An 18,448-nucleotide genomic window follows, 5' to 3' on the forward strand; every position below is an offset into this window, starting at 1 on the left:
CTATTGACATGTAGTATCTTCAGGTATACTTAAGGGAATCACATACAGTACATACTTGCACTTCAATTAGCAAACATCCTTTTGACTTGCCAGAAAAGACAGGACAGATTGAAGATCACTTATTGTTGCAATAAAGAAATCGCAAAGGACTTAAATCTGATGTTTCATAAAGATAGTTTAGTTTACAAATTTGTTATTGCGTTGGGTGATATTTTTCCATGGCTTGCACTAGTCATAGAATCCCGACAGTGTGGAAACAGGTCATTGAGCCCAACAATCTAGCCTAGCCAATCACCTAACTTACACATCTTTGGACTGTGGGAGGAAACCAGAGCACCTGGAGGAAACTCACACAGACACAGGGAGAACGTGCAAACTCCACACAGACAGTCACCCGAGGCTGGAATTGAACCCGGGTCCCTGGTGCTGTGAGGCAGCAATGCTAACAGCTGAGTCATCATGTGGCCCTACCGTAAGGGTTTTGTAGTGAAATGGCCAATCAAGTGCTCAATTAATTACGACTTTATACGAGATATTTGGAATGGTGTTGAGAATGCCTCAAGCTCATTTTTCTTCTCCTCACTCGTGGGATATAAGCATCATTAGCTGGCCAGCATTTAGTGCTGTTCAATAGTTGGTGGTAAAATGCCTTCTTGAACCACTGCAGTCCCTGAGCTGTGGATTGACCCATAATACCCCCAGGGAGGGAATTTTTTGACCCAGCAACAAGTAAGGATGGTGAGTGGCTTGGAGGGCAGTTTGCAAGAGGTGGTGTTCCCATGTTATCTGCTACTCTTATTCTTCTGGATGGAAATGGTCTTGGTCTGGAAGGTGCTGTCTCAGACATCTTTGGTAAATTTCTGCAGTGCATTTAGCTACTACAGAGTGGTGGTGGTGGTGGTGCTGGGCGTGGATGCTTGTGAGAGTGGTGCCAATCAGGTGGCCTGCTTTGTCTTCAATACTGTCAAGCTTTTGAGTTAAAAATCACACACAACACCAGGTTATAGTCCAACAGATTTAATTGGAAGCACACGAGCTTTCGGAGCATCAGGTGGTATGAAGGAGCGATTCTCCGAAAGCTCGTGTGCTTCCAGTTAAACCTGTTGGACTTTCATCTGGTGTTGTGTGATTTTTAACTTTGCGCACCCCAGTCCAACACCGACATCTCCAAATCAAGCTTCTGAGTGTTGTTGGAGCTTTATCCAGGCAAGTGGAGATTATTTCATCACACTCCTGACTTGTACTCTGTAGATGATAGACAGGCTTTGGGTAGGAAGTGAGTTCCTCACTGCAGTATTCCCAGTCTGTCACCTGCACAGTTTTTATTTCATAGAGTCATAGAGATGCACAGCATGGAAGCAGACCCTTCGGTCCAATTTGTCTATGCTGACCAGATATCCTAAATTAATCTAGTTGTGTTGGACCCATATCTTTCTGAACCCTTCCTATTCATATACCCATTCAAATGCCTCTTAAAATTTTGTAATTGTACTAGCCTCCACTACTTCCTTTGGCAGCTCATTCCATGCATGCACCACCCTCTACATGAAAAAGGTGGTCCTTTTTAAATCTTTCCCCTTCACCTTAAAACTATGTCCTCTAGTTCTGGACTCTCCCAACCAAGGGAAAAAACCTTGTCTGTTCAACCTATCCATGCCTCTCATGATTTTATAAACCTGTATAATGTCACCCTTAAGCCTCCGATACTCCAGGGAAAATAGCCCCAGCCTATGCAGTCTCTCATATAGCTCAAACTCTCCAAACCTAGCAAAATCCTTGTAAGTCTTGCTGAACCTCTTCAGGTTTAATAACATCTTTCCTATCATAGGAAGATCAGAATTGAACACAGTAATCTAAAAGTTGCTGAAGAATAGTTACTGACCTGACAGGAGCTTTATTTAGGAAATACTTTCTTATGGTTCCAGGTTGCCAGGAGGCTGCAAAAGAGCACAAGATCATGTGACACTGCATCACTTCCTGTGATGTAGGCCATTTCACTGGCATACCACAGTGGAACTTAATCCCTTACACGACATGTCACCCACTTCCCCCAAAGTTTTGACTCATAGATTACAATATAGTGCTAAGTATTGCAGTCCCCTGGAAATATATATATATGTAAGTAAAACAATTACATAATATTTTCAGAATAAATTAAAAAATATATCAGAAGGCAATATGACAGTTTAGCATCTCAGATTTGTGGGGCATGAGTGAGCCAATCAAGTACCACACGTGGCCTTCACTTCAGAAAACTGGATTTCAACATTGCCAAAATGCTTCAGAAGCCAGTCTCCTGTCTATATTTACCAGGTAATGTGTGTCCACCTTGCATCTCACTTACATAGAAAGTCCCAAGGCAAAGCTTCCTGCAGGACTAAGAGAGAGGCCATGGCAGCAATTGCTGCAACACCATTCTGAGCACTAACCAACACAAAATCGGAGCTTACACTCAGGGTAGAACTGAGGGAGCATTTCATCTCATGCAAGACATAACATGGTTGTTTTAAGCACTGTCTGATAAGGCTGCGCAACCCAAATCCCAAAAATGTTCCCTTTAAAAACATTAGCCTGCCCTTTATCCTCCTCCCCCCTATATACACTGCACCAAGTCTCCCCTTTTGATAGCGGAGCGCTGACTGATTCTTGTCACATCCCACAAGCTGCAATTTCCTTGGGACTGGAGCAAAAAGTGGGGTGGGAGTGTGCAGTTGCGATGCTGAGAGTGTGACATTGGGCAGTAAGTCACCCGCCAAACCCTGCTAGTCTGCTCAAGAAGAGCAGAATGGGAAAGAAGTTTTAGCTCACTCAGGCTGCTTCCTGTGATTGACATTGGCAATGGCAGCATTATGAGGTACTCATTGCTCATCTAGCTGAATGACTTCAGGCTAAAAACTTGCCTTTCACTTCCCATCTGGGAGCTGTGAATGCAACTAGGAATAAGATTTACAATTTTTGCAATGACCCATAAAAGGCTAGTCACAACCTTGAGGGTCACCTCGACCCTCTGAATTGGTTAAGCAATCACTCGAGGTGAGAAAACTTCGCAAAAACAAAAGCATTGGTAGCCTGACATGAGAAATGCTCTTCCAGCTAACTCCTCGCCCAAGTCCTCAGCAGAGCTTGCAGACCATTTCAAATTCTGTACCGTCATCTCACAACTCTGCTTAAAGATACCCAAGTCAGCATTGTCACAAAGATAGACTCAGAGCTAAACACATCCCTGCGAACTTAGCACAGCTGTCCACAGAGAAGAGAATCATCAATATTGACTCAAAACCTCAGAATTTCAGCAATGAAGCCAGTAACACAGAACCTTATATTTCTCTTGGAGAGAAGGGGTTGAGAAAAAGAGAGCTTGTCTTGTGTGTTTGGGAGAAACAGTTTCCCCAAGGATACACTGTTTACTTCAGAGTAATTTTTGTAATGTATTTTGAAATAAAGGTTTCAATGTAAGTACCCAGTGTTATACATCTGAAGCCTAGTCAGTGTAATTAGATTGAAAACATCTAATCTTTGGCGAAAAGCTTTTACCACCAGCTCTGATTTACTTTGCCCCACTCAGCCGTCCACTTTCCCCCCCCTAATTTTTGAGCATCTTATCACTGATTGCTACAATACTGATTGAACACACAATGCCAGAAAGACCAGTTGGCCTGGAAAATGCCTTGGAAAAATTAACATCCAAAGCTTAGCCCATTTCCTCCATTCATGAGCTGGCATAAGGAATGGCTTTCAGATAAATGATTATGCGTGTACTGGAAGAGGACAGAACAGGAGCAAGGATCACTGTGTTCAGGGTCTGAGAAACCCAGTTAGTTTGAGACTCCAGAATTGTACAAGAGCAGCGCAAGCCAGTGTGATTTCTCAGCATAAACCCTGAAACCCAGATAACTGCTAAATGCAGCAAGCCAGCATTTGGGTTGTTTGCACTATTTGAAAGACAGCTATGCACCAAAGGCTATTACTAAGACGGTTTTGTTTCCATGGATAGAACCAGGCGGAGCATAAATGGAGGGGGCAACCTGGAGTGAATGCAGCCTTCATGTTGGGAATTGACCTAGTTTAACCCAGAACCTCGGACCATTGCGGGGAAATCTTCAACACAACATAAAACTGGCCAACCACCCAATGCCAGAACTTTCCCTGTGACAAACCAAAAGAGACATTGCTGGAGTAACAAAGCAGGTCTGGCAGCATCTATGGAGAGAGAAACCAAATTATCATTGAGCCCTGTGACCCTTCTTCAGATCTGAACTCAAAATGTTCACATTCACTCTGTTTGACTTGGTCCATAGATTCTGGCAGATCTGCTAAGTCTCTCCAAAAATTTCGACTGTTTTTGTTCTCCAGCACCCGCATCCTTTGTTTTGTTTGTCACTCATAAAGAGTGAGTACAGTTAAGTTTCTGGTTCATGGTAATCCCCAGGATGTTGATAGTGGGTGATTCAGTGATGGTAACACCATTGAATGGTGGGTGATGGGCAGCGGTTAGATTGTCTCTTACTGAAGATTACCTCACATTTGTGTGATGAAAATGTTATTTGCCACTTGTCAGCCAAGTCTAGATATTGTTGAGATCTTGTTGCATTTGAACGTGGATTGTTCAGTATCTGAGGAGTTGTGGATGGTGCTCCACATTGTGCAATCATTGGTGAACATTTCCACTTCTGACCTTATGATGAAAGAAGGTCATTTTGAAACAGTTGAAGATAGTTGAGTCAAGGACACCACCCTGAGGAGCTCTTGCAGCGATGTCCTAAACCTGAGATGACTGATCCCCAACAACTACAATCATCAGGCTATATGCCAGGTATGACCTTAACATCGCCAGGTATGACCTTAACCAGTGGAGAGTTTGCCCCCTAATTCCTACTGATTCCAGTTAGGCTATGTCTCCTTGAAGCTGTACTCTGTTAAGTGCAGCTTTGATGTCAAGGGTTGTCACTCTCATCTCATCTCTGGAATTAAGCACTTTTGCTGATGTTTGGACCAAAGCAGGAGCTGTGTGGTCTTGGCAGAACCCAAACTGGGCATCACTGAGTAGGGTATTGCTGAGCAGGTGCTGCTTGATAGCACTATTGATGATACCTTCCATCATTTTACTAATGATCAAGAGAAGACTGCTGGGACAGTACTTGGCTGGTTTGGATTTGTCCTGCTTTTTTTTCTGTGCAGGACATAGCTGGGCAATTTTCCACAGAGTCTGATAGATGCCAGTTTCGTCACTGTACTGAAACAGCTTGGTAAATTCTGGAGCACAAGACTTGACAGGGTAAATGCAGGAAGGATATTTCCAATGACTGGAGGAATTCAGAACCAAGGGTCACAGTTCAAGGATATCGGGTCGGCCATTTAGGTGGAGATACAAAGGAATTTTTTCACCCTCTTTTCTGTAACTCCAGATCCACAGTTCTCTGGTTGACTCGTAACTATCATCAGAAATGGTTGAGCAGCCCACTTAGTTCAAGGACATTTACATTAGGGAACAAATGCAAGCTCTGCCAGCAGTGCCAAAATCCCATGAATGAATGAATGAGAAAGTCAAGATGGAACAGCTCAAACCCAGAGCAAAAATGAATTGCTCTGTAAAATGCTACAGCCAAGTCTAAGTCAACTTTATGAATTTTTTTAACACAAGTAACAGAAAAAGATGTTATCTCATTAACCAAATATGTGGCAACATTTCAAGACTTTGTTTTTGCTAAATGATTATGTCTGTCTGTTTGCCCTTGATGTATCTCATAAGATGGGTTGATCGTAGTTTAACATCATGCCTGAAAAATGACATTCCCCTACTGTTGCACTAAAATAGAAATCCAGAGTGTGTGATCGAGCCTTGAAGTGGGATTTGAACCCACAATCTTCCCACACAGATGAGAACACTGCCATCAAGTTGAATTGACATACAAGTATGACTGAAAACTATCAATTGATTGTTCCAATAAATTTTGGTATACCAATAATATCTAGTGATCTGCAGTAGCTTCAGTAGCATGCCACATTTTATCCCTTTCCCATCTATTTTGATTACGTTGCCATTTTCACTAGTTTATCAAACATTGTCTGCTGATCAATGCAAAAAGTGACTGTTGAAAGAATAGGGCCTGGTTGGAAAGTGGGTAGATAATCCTTTTATGACCTAACATATAGGATACAAAGGACACCTACCAAAACAAAGGTAAACCTTGTGTATTGTTAGCTTCCTCACATCATCTTATAGATCTATATAAGCTGTGGATAGTTAATTACAATTAATAAAGTATCATCAAGATTGGGAGTGACTCTGCCTTGCTAGATATTGTAGTTTTTATTGAATTTGGATCATTAATATGTGGCGCTTGTTATTGTATGTGATCAATGCTTTAAAACAATTGACATTTCATTGGAATTGCCTTAGTTATTTTTGAAAAACTCTTCTTGTGCTGTTTCTTTGAAATATCAGTCTGTTTAATTATTGTTAGCCAACCTTTTCATTCCGTCATTCGTATCCACTTTGACGAGAGCAGGCAGCCCGAGGTCCCCTGGAGAGCCGGCCAAAGTGGAGGATGTCATTTCCTTGTATGGAGTGTGAGCCCAGCATGGCTAGGCACATAAGACAGACAATGGAACGATTCAATTGGTTTCTTTATTTTTCTACTTGATACCAAGAAGGACTGTAATGTTGAACTTTTAACTTTATTACTTTGTACCAAGCATTTTGTACCCAGGTACCTTTGTCCCTAAAGTGATGCCAGGAATGGTGACATTATACATTTCTGTACTTGAGTACAAGTGACAATAAAATCTAATTCTAAGCTTCAGTTGGTTTCAATCCATATTTCCTAATGCCTTGTAATGTTGATCTGCTCAGTTGGAGGTATGTGGTTTAATTTCACTGTGTAGGCAATTTCCTGCCAATCCAATTAAGTCTTGTCTATTTTACAATTATAAATCCTATTCTTAGTCAATTATCATAATACTCTCAATATTCCAAAGCGAATTTCAGCGATATGCACTTTTCGAATTAACACATCTGTGCGCAATTGACAATTTTAACCATGGATTGTTTTGTTTTGCCATTATCTTGTTCAGAGTTTGTAGAATTTGCACTTTATCTGTCGAGTTGTTTGCCAGTTGGTTGACACTCAGTTTAAGGTATGTTTTCACTGTTGGCCGAAGAATATTTGGGGAGAAAGTGAGGACTGCAGATGCTGGAGATCAGAGCTGAAAATGTGTTGCTGGAAAAGCGCAGCAGGTCAGGCAGCATCCAAGAAACAGGAGAATCGATGTTTCGGGCATAAGCCCTTCTTCAGGCTTATGCCCGAAACATCGATTCTCCTGTTCCTTGGATGCTGCCTGACCTACTGCGCTTTTCCAGCAACACATTTTCATCTAAGAATTTTTGGGGCTGAGTGTATTGTCAAAGTCTCAAGTTTTATTGTTGAAGAAATTGTGAAATGTTTTCCAGAAGCATCAGATAAGAAACATTAAATAATGAGAATGAAAATTGTCAGTGTGCATTCTGTGAGGTGTTTGAACACCCTGAGGTGGAATAGACCTTCTCAGAAAGAAATCTTTATCCTATCTAGTTGATATGTGACTCCAGAACCATCAGTCACTGCCATCAGAAAAGGATAAATAAATAAATGCACAACACAGTAATTGTTGGCCTTACTTGCAATACATTCATGAATCCATGAAAAAAGGTGATGCTGCATGTAACTGTTCGTGAATGGCACCTTCATCTCAACTTGAAAGTTATCCATAGTCTCTTGAGCCTTATATCCTTTTCAAACTGCTTTGAGAAATATCACGACACTTTTAAACTATTGAAATTTGTTCAAAGGTGTGTTTGGTTAACACCAAAAGCATCACGTTGATCTCTAATAGTATCTGCATCTAATACTTTAAAATTTGAAGTTCACTCATTGTTGAGGGACATTCACAGATTCTGTAAAAAGAGATAGCTGGTTGTATCTGCCAGTGAAGAAGTTGAGAGGAATGAGGGTATTTTCAATTCAGTTCCTTCAAGTGCCTCCTAAAGAAGGGTAAAAGCACAACATTGTACACTTGGACAAACCATTCCTGCAACTGAGAGCAATTGCATTATTTTCTGCAGTAATAAAACAAAACTGTTGTATGTTAGATACTTTTTTTTCCCCAGTGATGATTATATGTTCCAAGCAAATATCTCAATTTGTAACACAATTAAAAGTCAGCATATGCTGAATAATTTTGGCAAATTAGATTAAAAAACAATTAGGCCCAAAGAAAAATAAACAGTTTTTGATTATAACTAATTTGTAGAGTGAACATAACTGTTATGAAATCAAAAAGTTGCATTTATTTGATTTATTTTTTCAAATGTGAAATAATTAATATTTATGTAGCAAATTTAACTTGTGAAATATTTTGATGCCCTGCATAGGAGTGCTATTAACTCAAAGTTAAACCAAGCTGCAGAGGTGTTTAGGCAGGTGACCAAACCCTTGATTTTAAAAAACCATCAGAAGAAGAAAAGTATGGTTGAGCGGTTTAGGGACGCAATCCCTGAATTTAGGGCTCAGGAATCTAAACGCGTGACGGTCAGTACTAGAGTGATTAAAATCAAGAAACCGCGAGACCAAAATTGGAGGAATACAAAAATCTAGTATTTTAAGGCTGTGGGGATAAGGTGAGCCTTCCACAGAGAATTAACGTGTTCCAACCTATGTGCTGGGCACATGTCTTTTCATGTAAACCATGTAACGTAAGAGGGCAATTAGTACATATCTTCCACATAATAGAAATTTGTGTTGTGTGGAAATTGCATAGTCCAGAATTTGTTTTGTGCATCATTTTAAGGATTTCCTAACTTTTTAACTTCTGGAGAAAGATTCCCCACCTGGATTGGCTGTCTGCCTTTTCACGTTAAAAGTGCTTGTCAAGATTTTGTGTAGTTTTTGTTATAGTTTCAGAATCTGCAGTTTCTTTTAATTTTATAATATTTTTCCTACTCTATGGTTGTTGCTTCAATGGGAATGTATGCGTGCACAGATCCTACAAGTCCAGGAGTACTGGATTTCCTTTATTCACATCACTGTGATGGGGGATGTATGATGTGGACCTCACTTCTGGGTGTGTTACCAAATTTCAATTATCTGTAGATTTGTAATGCTCATATTTCACATTCAGAAGGGACTTTACTGCTTTTAAATTGTCACTTGGTTGAGAAACATGCAGTAGTAGAAGTTAATCTGATAATTGTATCATGTGAATGCAGAGTCCAAAGAACATCTGCTTGAACATATTCATTGTTCAGATTATCTTTTTATTTAAAGCAGCCTGAATTGCTATTTGATATTTTAAATGTCTGACAATCCATAGTGTCACATTCCCAGAATTTTATACCTAAGAATCAGTATTTGAATCTTGTTGAGATGATTATTGGTCTTAAATGTTGACCTTCTAAGTGTATGATGTCCAAACATTTGCTGTCCACGTGACTTGAAAGAATAACTCTTCTTGTAGTTATGGACAAACTAAAGATTTGCTAACTTTCAAAGTAGCTTTGGTTTCTAATGCTCATGGAGCTAACTGCAAAATTTAATTATAACTTAGGAAGTATACATTCTGCATGATTTGAGCTAATATGGAGTATGTCATCTGCTTGCCAAGCACCTGTAATTGAGAATATGCTTCCTTTATGCCATTCTCCAGATATTAACATGCCACAATAGGAATTGTTTGTCAGGAATGGTGCATGAAGAAGATTCACTGTCTTTTAGCTTCAGACTTTTCCCAGTGGAAATTTCCGAGCTGATTGAACAGCTGTCTTCACAGCAGGCTGTCTGGGAGAGATTATGTACTCAGGCTTTAACTGATGACAGCAACTACTTGCAGCAAGCCACCCTGATGAGTGCCACTATAAAGTGACTCTATGCAGTTACTTCGTACAATAATCTTTTTGTTGTTTCATCAAAAATATTACTTTTCAACTTTTCGAACAGTTTGTCAGCTGATACTGGTGTATTTTCAGGGGTATTGCGTGGCTGTTGATGCAGACTTTGATACCCAAGTAATTCAATATTATTGAAGGTTCACAGCACTTTTGTTCACACATGCTATCTTGTAGAAATGAAAACGATAGCAGCTGCTAATTGTGAAGGAGACTCAGTCTGTAAAGGGAAAGTAATTTCAGAAGTTTTAAAATGACTTTATAGGGATTTTAATTCACGTTATTGAAGTGATAGTGTCAATATTTATAGATAGGCACGCACAGCTTACATTTGTGAAAGAAGGAGTGTCACTTTACAAGTATCGCTGTCCTTCATTTATATCCAGTGAAGTATGCACCCAATGTAACCTCTTTTTCCTCCTTTTTATTCTAATCTAAACAATCAGTGATTGCATATGTTTACCCAACAATGCTCCCTATTGCCAGGTCCTGGGATAGTGGGATATCCACCCATCAGGTTTCAAATTACATTTCTTTTAAAATCCACATTAATTCACTTCACAAAATTTAGTGGTATTAATTCCATGTGTATGAAGACTGATTTACAGCCTCAGTAATCAAGTGAGGCTAGATCAATTTAGGATATCTGGTTGGCATGGACGAGTTGGACCAAAAGGTCTGTTTCTGTGCTGTACATCTCTGTGAGTCGATAAAAAGTCAGTTTTTTGGAGTTAGTGCTAACGTAGTCACACTAAACCATACTAAGGCAGAAAGTACTGGAGATTCTCTGCAAGTCTAAAAGCACCTGATGGGTGAGAAACAGGGTTAACATTTCAAGTTCACTATGACTTCTTCAGGCTGAAAGATAAAGCAGCCCACTTGATTTTCACCATGTTCACAAACAGTCACTCCTTCCCCAGTATTGCTCAGTAGCAGGAGTGTGTGGCCATCTATAAGATGCACTGTAGAAATTCATCTATAAGATTCACTGTAGAAAGGCTCATAAGACAGCATCTTCAAAGCCCATGACCACTTCCACTGAGAAGGATGAGGGCAGCAGGTACATGGGAACAACATCAGCTGCAAGTTTCCCTCCAAACCACTCACTATCACTGTTCTTTCAGTGTGATTGGATCAAAATCCTGGAACTCCCTCTCTAAAAGCATTGAGGATGTCGCTACATCACATGGACTGCAGGGGTTCAAGAAGGCAGCTCACCACTGGCTTGTCAAGGGTAATAGGGATGAGCTGTAAATGCTGACCCAGCCTGTAATGCCCACATCCCATCAATAAAATTTGAGTCAGCAGACAGGATAGCTCAACTTGTACCAATTACTCCATCCTGGCAGTTGTATTCAGCTGTTGTCTTATACAGCTCTCATTTGCAGATACTATCCACTTAGATTTTGGTTTATTTTGTGGTTTATTTGCTTCCCTTTGAAGACTCAATATTTCAAAACATGTCAATACAAGAACAACATTAGCCATATGCTTGAATAATGGCTATTTTATTGTTAATGCAAGGGTTTTGGGTGCAGTTCCCACCATGACAAAAATTATCTTTTTTTATAGAAATTGCATTTTCAGGGATGGCATCAGAAAATGGCATTTTGTAATTAAAATAAAAACGCAGGTCATTAATCTCCTTCAGAGATAGTAACTTGCAAAAGCAAACTGCGCATCTGTTTGAAAAGGAGAAATTTGCAGGGCTTTGCAGAAGGAGCAGTAGAGCAGAGTTCATTGGATGAAGTGCCAGTATAGGGTTGCGACTGCTAAATTGACCTCATCTTGCACTGAGAAATATGGAGAGTCTGTCCTGTATGTTAATCCGGTCCTTTGTAAATCGTCAACTTCTAATGCTAGAAAGTGAATGAAGAATAGGCATTAGATAATACCTTGCCACTGTAGCCCTGATCTAAGTATATATAGAAATATTTTTTTTAAATAATGTGGTTGTCGCAAGGATGAAAAACTCATAAGCTGCAGTGTTTTTTTTTCAGATTTGATGTTTTATTCCATTAAGTTGCAGTTCAAACATAATGTAGTTCAAATATGTTAAATAGCCACATCTGGACCTTTTTTCCCAAGATTGTGTACTGGAAATAAAATCCAATCAGAAGCCTCTGAATGGCTCAGTTTGTTTGAGTTCGCTTGGTGACTACAATCAATACAAATGAGATAGTCCCAGGTTCCACAGCCTTGAACCCTTTGTTCTACGGAAGTTGCTGTTTATGAAAGCTGAAATGAAATTTGTGACAGCCATCACCTTTGAGAGAAAACACCTGACTGAATGCAGTTTAGAAGCAGAAAAGTTCACATTTCAAACTTTCTTGTGTTGTGACCCATTTTTCTCATGCAGGTAACAAGGCAAGACTGTTTAGTGTTGTAGGAACAGGAGGAAAAGAGAGATGAAAGATCCAAATTTTTGAAATATAGTTATGTTCCTGTGGAATGTAATTTGAGCAGAGCTTCAGAAATAAGCTTATTGTCAGGACTTTCAGGATGTCAATGTTTGCTCTTCCAGCTGCTCCCTTTTGTTTCAATATGAAAAATATCTTTTTCGCACATGTTACTATCTTAAGTTTGCAATGCTGTGTGAATTTGTAAATTGTAACTAAAACTGCTGAAAGGGAACATTTGAATGAGCTTGTCATGAGGCCAGCTTATTTGTGCTGAAATAAGTTGTTGATTTATCCGTATGATTGCAGTTGCGTGTCAATTGTGTTAGCTTGTCAACTTGTGTATTGTAGGTTTTAGTGAATTGGTTTTACCGATAGTTGCAGAATTTTCCCGTTTTGACCTTGTCAAACAATTATCCCGTTTATGATCGGTTAACTGTTCCCTGAACTCGAGCCATTTTGTGTTAGAGGTGGGCAGTGATTTGATTTTGGTTTGAAGACAGACAGCCTTAATAAAAGGAACAGTGTCCCAATTTTATCTGAAAAGAAGCATTGATTGTTATCAAATAAAATATTGCATTTAACTATCAACTGTAAATAATACAAAAGGGAAATCCAATGTCAGTCCTTTTTAATCTGAATGAAAATGTACTAATATACAATGTCTCCATTTCATTTTCGAAAATTGTAGTACATTTCTGACAGAAACAATTTGCACAGCATTACTTTAAGATGCACACCAATGATATTGGAGTATTTATTTAATTTGAAATCATCTCCCATGATAATCTTCACAGAGGAAGAATGAAATAAAAAATTTCACAATGGCATTTTTGCTGTAATTATGCTCAAATCCCATGGAACACCGGTCAAAAATGAAGTGCGATATGAAAGAGAGAATTTGCATTTCAATATTAGCAGAGAGGCAAACGTCGGGCAAAGGGGAAAGCATGTGTTTCTTTAGAGAGAAGAGCTGAGCTGTATGATCAGCTGTAGGGTCAGATGGTGTAAAATCTGTGTGGGTAGAACTGAAAGCAAAGACCATAGTTGGAGTTATGTACAGGCCTCCAAATACTAGTCAGGAGCTCGGGCGCAAGATACAGCAGCAGCAAAGGAAAGGCAAAGTTACCATGGGGGATGTCAATATGCAGGTGAACTGGGAAAATCAGGTTGGTAGTGGATTGCATGAAAAAGAATGTATGGAATTCCACAAGATGACTTTTGGAGCAACTTGAGATGCAGCCGACTAGGGAACAGGCAATACTTGATTTAGTGTTGAGTAATGAGACAGACTTGATAAGGGAGCTTAAGGTGAGGAAACCATTAGGAGGCAGTGATCATAATATAATTCAGTGTACTCTCAATTTGAGAGGGAGAAGATGGAATCAGAGATTACGGTATTACAGCTGAATAAAGGCAACTGCAGAGGCATGAGGGAGGAGCTGGGTAGAATTGACTGGGAGAGAAGCCTGGCAGGAAAGACAGTGGAACAGCAATGACCGGAGTTTCTGGGAGTAATTCAGGAGACACAGCAGAGATACATCCCAAGGGAAAAAAAGCATGGTAAAGGGAGAATGAGCTGAAAAATGTGTTGCTGGAAAAGCGCAGCAGGTCAGGCAGCATCCAAGGAGCAGGAGAATCGATGTTTCGGGCATAAGCCCTTCTTCAAGCTGATGCCCGAAACGTCGATTCTTCTGCTCCTTGGATGCTGCCTGACCTGCTGCGCTTTTCCAGCAACACATTTTTCAACTCTGATCTCCAGCATCTGCAGTCCTCACTTTCTCCAAAGGGAGAATAAGGCCACCATTGCTGGGAAGGCAGGGATAGTGTAAAAGCAAAAGAGAAAGCAGAAATGTGGCGAAGGAGAATGGGAAACCAGAGGATTGGGAAGTTTACAAAGACCAACAGACGGCGACAATAAAGAAATAAGTAGGGAGAAGATTAAATATGAGGATAAGCTAGCCAGTAATATAAAGAAAGACTGTAATAATTTCTTTAGATTTGTAAAGGGCAAAAGAGAGGCAAAAGTGGACATTGGATCGCTGGAAAATGGTGTTGGAGAGAGATTTGTGGGGAAACAAGAAAATGGCTGAGAACTGAATAATTACTTTGCATCAGTCTTCATGGTGGAAGATATGAGTAATATCCCAAATATTCAAGAGAGTGAGAGTGCAGAGTGGAGTATGGTGGCCATCACCAAGGAGCAGGTGCGAGAAAAACCGAATGGCCTGAAGGTGGATAAATCATCTGGCCCAGATGGACTACACCCCAGAGTTCTAAGGGAGATAGCTGAAGAGATAGCAGATGTATTAATGATGGTGTTTCATGAATTGCTAGAATCATGGAGGGTCCAAGAGGACTGCAAAATCGCTAATATGACATCCATTTTTATAAAAGGGGGTTAGGCAAAAGACAGAAAATTACAGACTTATTAGCCGAACCTCAATCGTGGGTAAGACTCTGGAATCTATTGTTCAAGTTAAGATATCTGATTTCTTGGAAGTGTATCATCAAGAAGGGCTAAGTCAGCACGGTTTCATCAATGGGAAATCATGCCTGACAAATCTGTTAGAATTCTTTGAGGAAGTAATGAGCAGGTTAGACCAAGGAGAGCCAATGAATGTTATCTCTCTGGACTTCCTGTGCTGCACACGAAGCTACTCGTTAGGTAGGGCCCATGGTGTCAGAGACAAGGTGCTAACATGGATATAAGCTTGGCTGTCTGGCAAAAAGCAGAGAGTGGGGATAAAAGGGTCCTTCTCAGAATGGCAGCTGGTAACAAGTGGTGTTCCATCAGGCTCAGTTTTGGGACCACAATTTTTCACTTTGTACATTAGCCATCGAGATGAAGGAACTGAGGGCATTCTGGCTGAGTTTGAAGATGATACAAAGGTATGTAGAGGGGCAGGTAACATTGAGGAGGCAGGGAAGCTGCAGAAGGATTTAGACAGGTGAGGAGAGTGGGCAAAGAAGTGGTGGATGGAGGACAATGTGGGTAAGTGTGAGGTCATGCACTTTGGTACAGAGAATCGAGGACTGTTTTCGAAATGGGGAGAAAATTCAGAAGTCTGAAGTGCAAAGACACTTGGGAGTTCTCGTCCAGGATTCTCTCCAGGTAAACTTGCAGATTGAGTCAGTTATTAGGAAGGCAAATGCAATGATGGCATTTATTTTGAGAGGACTTGAATATCAAAGCAGGGATGTACTTCTGAGGCTCGAGAAGGTTCTGGTCAAACCACATTTGGAGTATTGTGCACAGTTTTGGGCCCCATATCACAAGAAGGATGTACTTGTCTTAGAATGTGTTTAGAGAAGTTTCACAAGAATAGGCCAGGAATGAAAAGCTTACCGTATGAGAAACATTTGAGGATCCTGTGTTTATAGTCTGAGTTTAGAAGGAAGAGGGGGAATCTCATTAAAACATACAGAATATTGAAAGGCCTGGACAGAGTAGATGTTGGGAAGATGTTTCCATTGCTAGGAGAGGCGTGGACCCAAGGGCACAGCCTTAGCGTTAAGGGAAGACCTTTCGGAATGAAGGTAAGGAGAAACTTTTTCGTCCAGAGTGGTGATTTCATGGAATTTATTGGCACAGAAGGCCGTGGAGGTCAGATCATTGAGTACATTTAAATCTGAAATATTTAGGTTTTTGAATTTCAAAGGGATCAAGGGTTCCGGGTCGACAGCAGGAGAATGGGGTTGAGAAACTTATCAGCCGTGATTGAATGGCGGAACAGACTTGATGGGCTGAATGGCCTAATTTCTGCTCCTGTGTCTTATGGTCTTAAGGATTCTATAAGATTGACTTGGGGAGTAGACTGGGATATCTGAACTTAATGGATTTCTCTTGAATTCCTAAATATTATCATTCTTTAGTAAAAGATTACACTGTCAGCTTGGTCGAGAGGAAATATTTAGGTGAATCCGATGAAGAGCAACCAGGCAAAAGATTTCAAGAGGCTACTATGTAAGCTGTAGGCATTGAAGTTGGTCTGTGGAAAGCAAGCGATGAGGAGGAGTTTGGGATAGGGGAACCCGCAACTTCCACTGTGATGAATATTCATGATCTGCGGATTTGTATATTTTCAGACCAGTGGAAAGAAATGCTGACCCCCAAACCCCACCCCCCCAAAACGTAGTTCCAAAAAACTTTGAAATGGTAAATCATTTGAGCATTGCCATAAAAGCATTGAAATTGAAAGTGTCTGAAAGGATCAGCAGTTGTCCTGATTATACTCAGTGGTAACTTTTGCTTCCTGATAAGCTCTTTTGAGTGGGCTTTGTTTAAAAAAACGGCCCTTTGAAGTTTGTAATTGTACTTTTGTATCTTTATTTCTGTCTGTGTTTTTGACACTGTGCCTCTCACTTTGTAAGAGATACTGTTACTATTTCAGTGGGAAAGTGATTCAGAAAAAAGGAGACAGGAATACTTCTAAACGAAAAACCTCTAGACAAAAATATTTCCAGTGGAGCTTTGAACATTTGCTATATTACACATTCCTCTTTCAAGTTACAAATTGGTCAGTGAAGATCAACGTAAAGAACGATCACAAAGACTTTGTGTGAACTGTTTTGTCAAGTCCATATTGTTTATTTCATGGTAAAAGAGGAATTCCATTGACTGAATTGAATGGGGTTAGTGGGAACATTTTTGAATGAGCACAGTGGCTTCAACTCACTTGAGTCAGCAAAATACTGTGGATACTGGAAATCTAAAATGAAAAAAGAGTGCTGCAGGAATGTAGCAGTTCTGGCAGCATCAGTGGAGAGAGAAACAGTGTTAACATTTCAAGTCCAGTGTGACTTCTTCAGAAGGAAAATGAAATCATACTGGACTGAAAATGTTAAATCTGGTTGCCAGACCTGCTGGGTTTCTCCAGCAGATTTTTATTTTGGCTTTAACTTACTGTTAAATTGCAAGACCAAGTTGCATGTTAGTTTGCAGTGAACATTCTATTGCATTTTTGCAATGAGTTCAGAGCTATGAGGTGGATTTCAACACTTTAATATGCATTGCATTTGTTTCTTTTCATTGTTAGAATGTTACTGTATTTTAATGTCTGACTTGTCAAATTTGCAGTCTGATTTGCATATCAACAGCCATATCTTGACAATGAAAACTAACATTGTTAATGTTCAACATAAAAGAACATAAAAATTACATGAGCACACTCAAAACTATCAAAGCAGATATAAAGAGTGAAGCATTTATTAACTGATCTTGAACAATTTATCAATGCCGTGATACATTTTCTGTTTGGAAGATGCATGCAAGAGAAGACTGGAATAAGCAACTACTTCTGACTATTTTAAAAAGTTCTTCCTCATTGGGGTTGTCCTTGCCCACTCTGCAATTTTCATCTGTTCTGTATTAATATATTTTACAAACCTACCTCAGGGTTCTCCTGATTCAAGATCACTTGCACATCAGGTTCCAGAGCCATTTTCCACTGAGTTGTTGCATGCCACTACTTCCCTGTGACTTTAATGACCTTTCTGCATTTGATTGCAAAGAATCACATGGGGAGACTTCACTCACAAAAGTGCAGCATTGCTACTTATGGCAATCTCATTTGCTTTACTGTGTTGTGGTTGCCCTGTTGATCAAATAATGACACTCTGTCCTTTTAATTGACTTTGTCTCTGAATGAAAGAGTGGTGGGTTTGGAATGTGCCAAGGTAATTGCAGAGACCATAATGGGCATTTTTTATTTTGTGCTTCCACGGCAGTTCTGAGGAAGGGTCACTGGACGTGAAATATTAACTCAGATTTCTCTGCACAGATGCTTTCAGACCTGCTGAGCTTTTCCAGCAATTTCTGTTTTTGTTTTCAGAAAGTGGTGTTCTGTGCTGTGATACAGATGTGCTGGGCAAAATCAGCTTACTCCTGTAATCTATTATCATCTCTTGAGCCATGGTGTTTTGCTAACTCTTTGTTTGCACTTCCTTTTTCAACAGGGTGTCTGCCGATTGCCTGACGATAGTGATGGTAGTGATTATCCATTCAGGAGAATTGACATTAGGTAATTTAATTATCTGATATTTGTATTCTTGAAGTCACTCAGAATGCGTGCAACTCCACCAACTCTCGCCTACCCAATTAATGTGGTCAGTACCCCAAGATAGTAGT

The 18,448-nt window shown here is 40.0% G+C and overlaps 1 protein-coding gene across 1 annotated transcript in view; it reads left to right on the forward strand.

Moving 5' to 3' along the window:
* The window catches only part of polb (polymerase (DNA directed), beta), a 108,904-nt gene that overhangs the window by 69,238 nt on the left and 21,218 nt on the right, over nucleotides 1-18,448 (forward strand). Inside the window, exon 12 of the mRNA XM_072554245.1 lies at nucleotides 18,277-18,341. Within this exon, the coding sequence (XP_072410346.1) occupies nucleotides 18,277-18,341 (65 nt within the window). The remainder of the gene's footprint in view (nucleotides 1-18,276; nucleotides 18,342-18,448) is intronic.

This window comes from Chiloscyllium punctatum, chromosome 35, assembly GCF_047496795.1.
Source record: "Chiloscyllium punctatum isolate Juve2018m chromosome 35, sChiPun1.3, whole genome shotgun sequence".
NCBI lineage: Eukaryota > Metazoa > Chordata > Chondrichthyes > Orectolobiformes > Hemiscylliidae > Chiloscyllium > Chiloscyllium punctatum.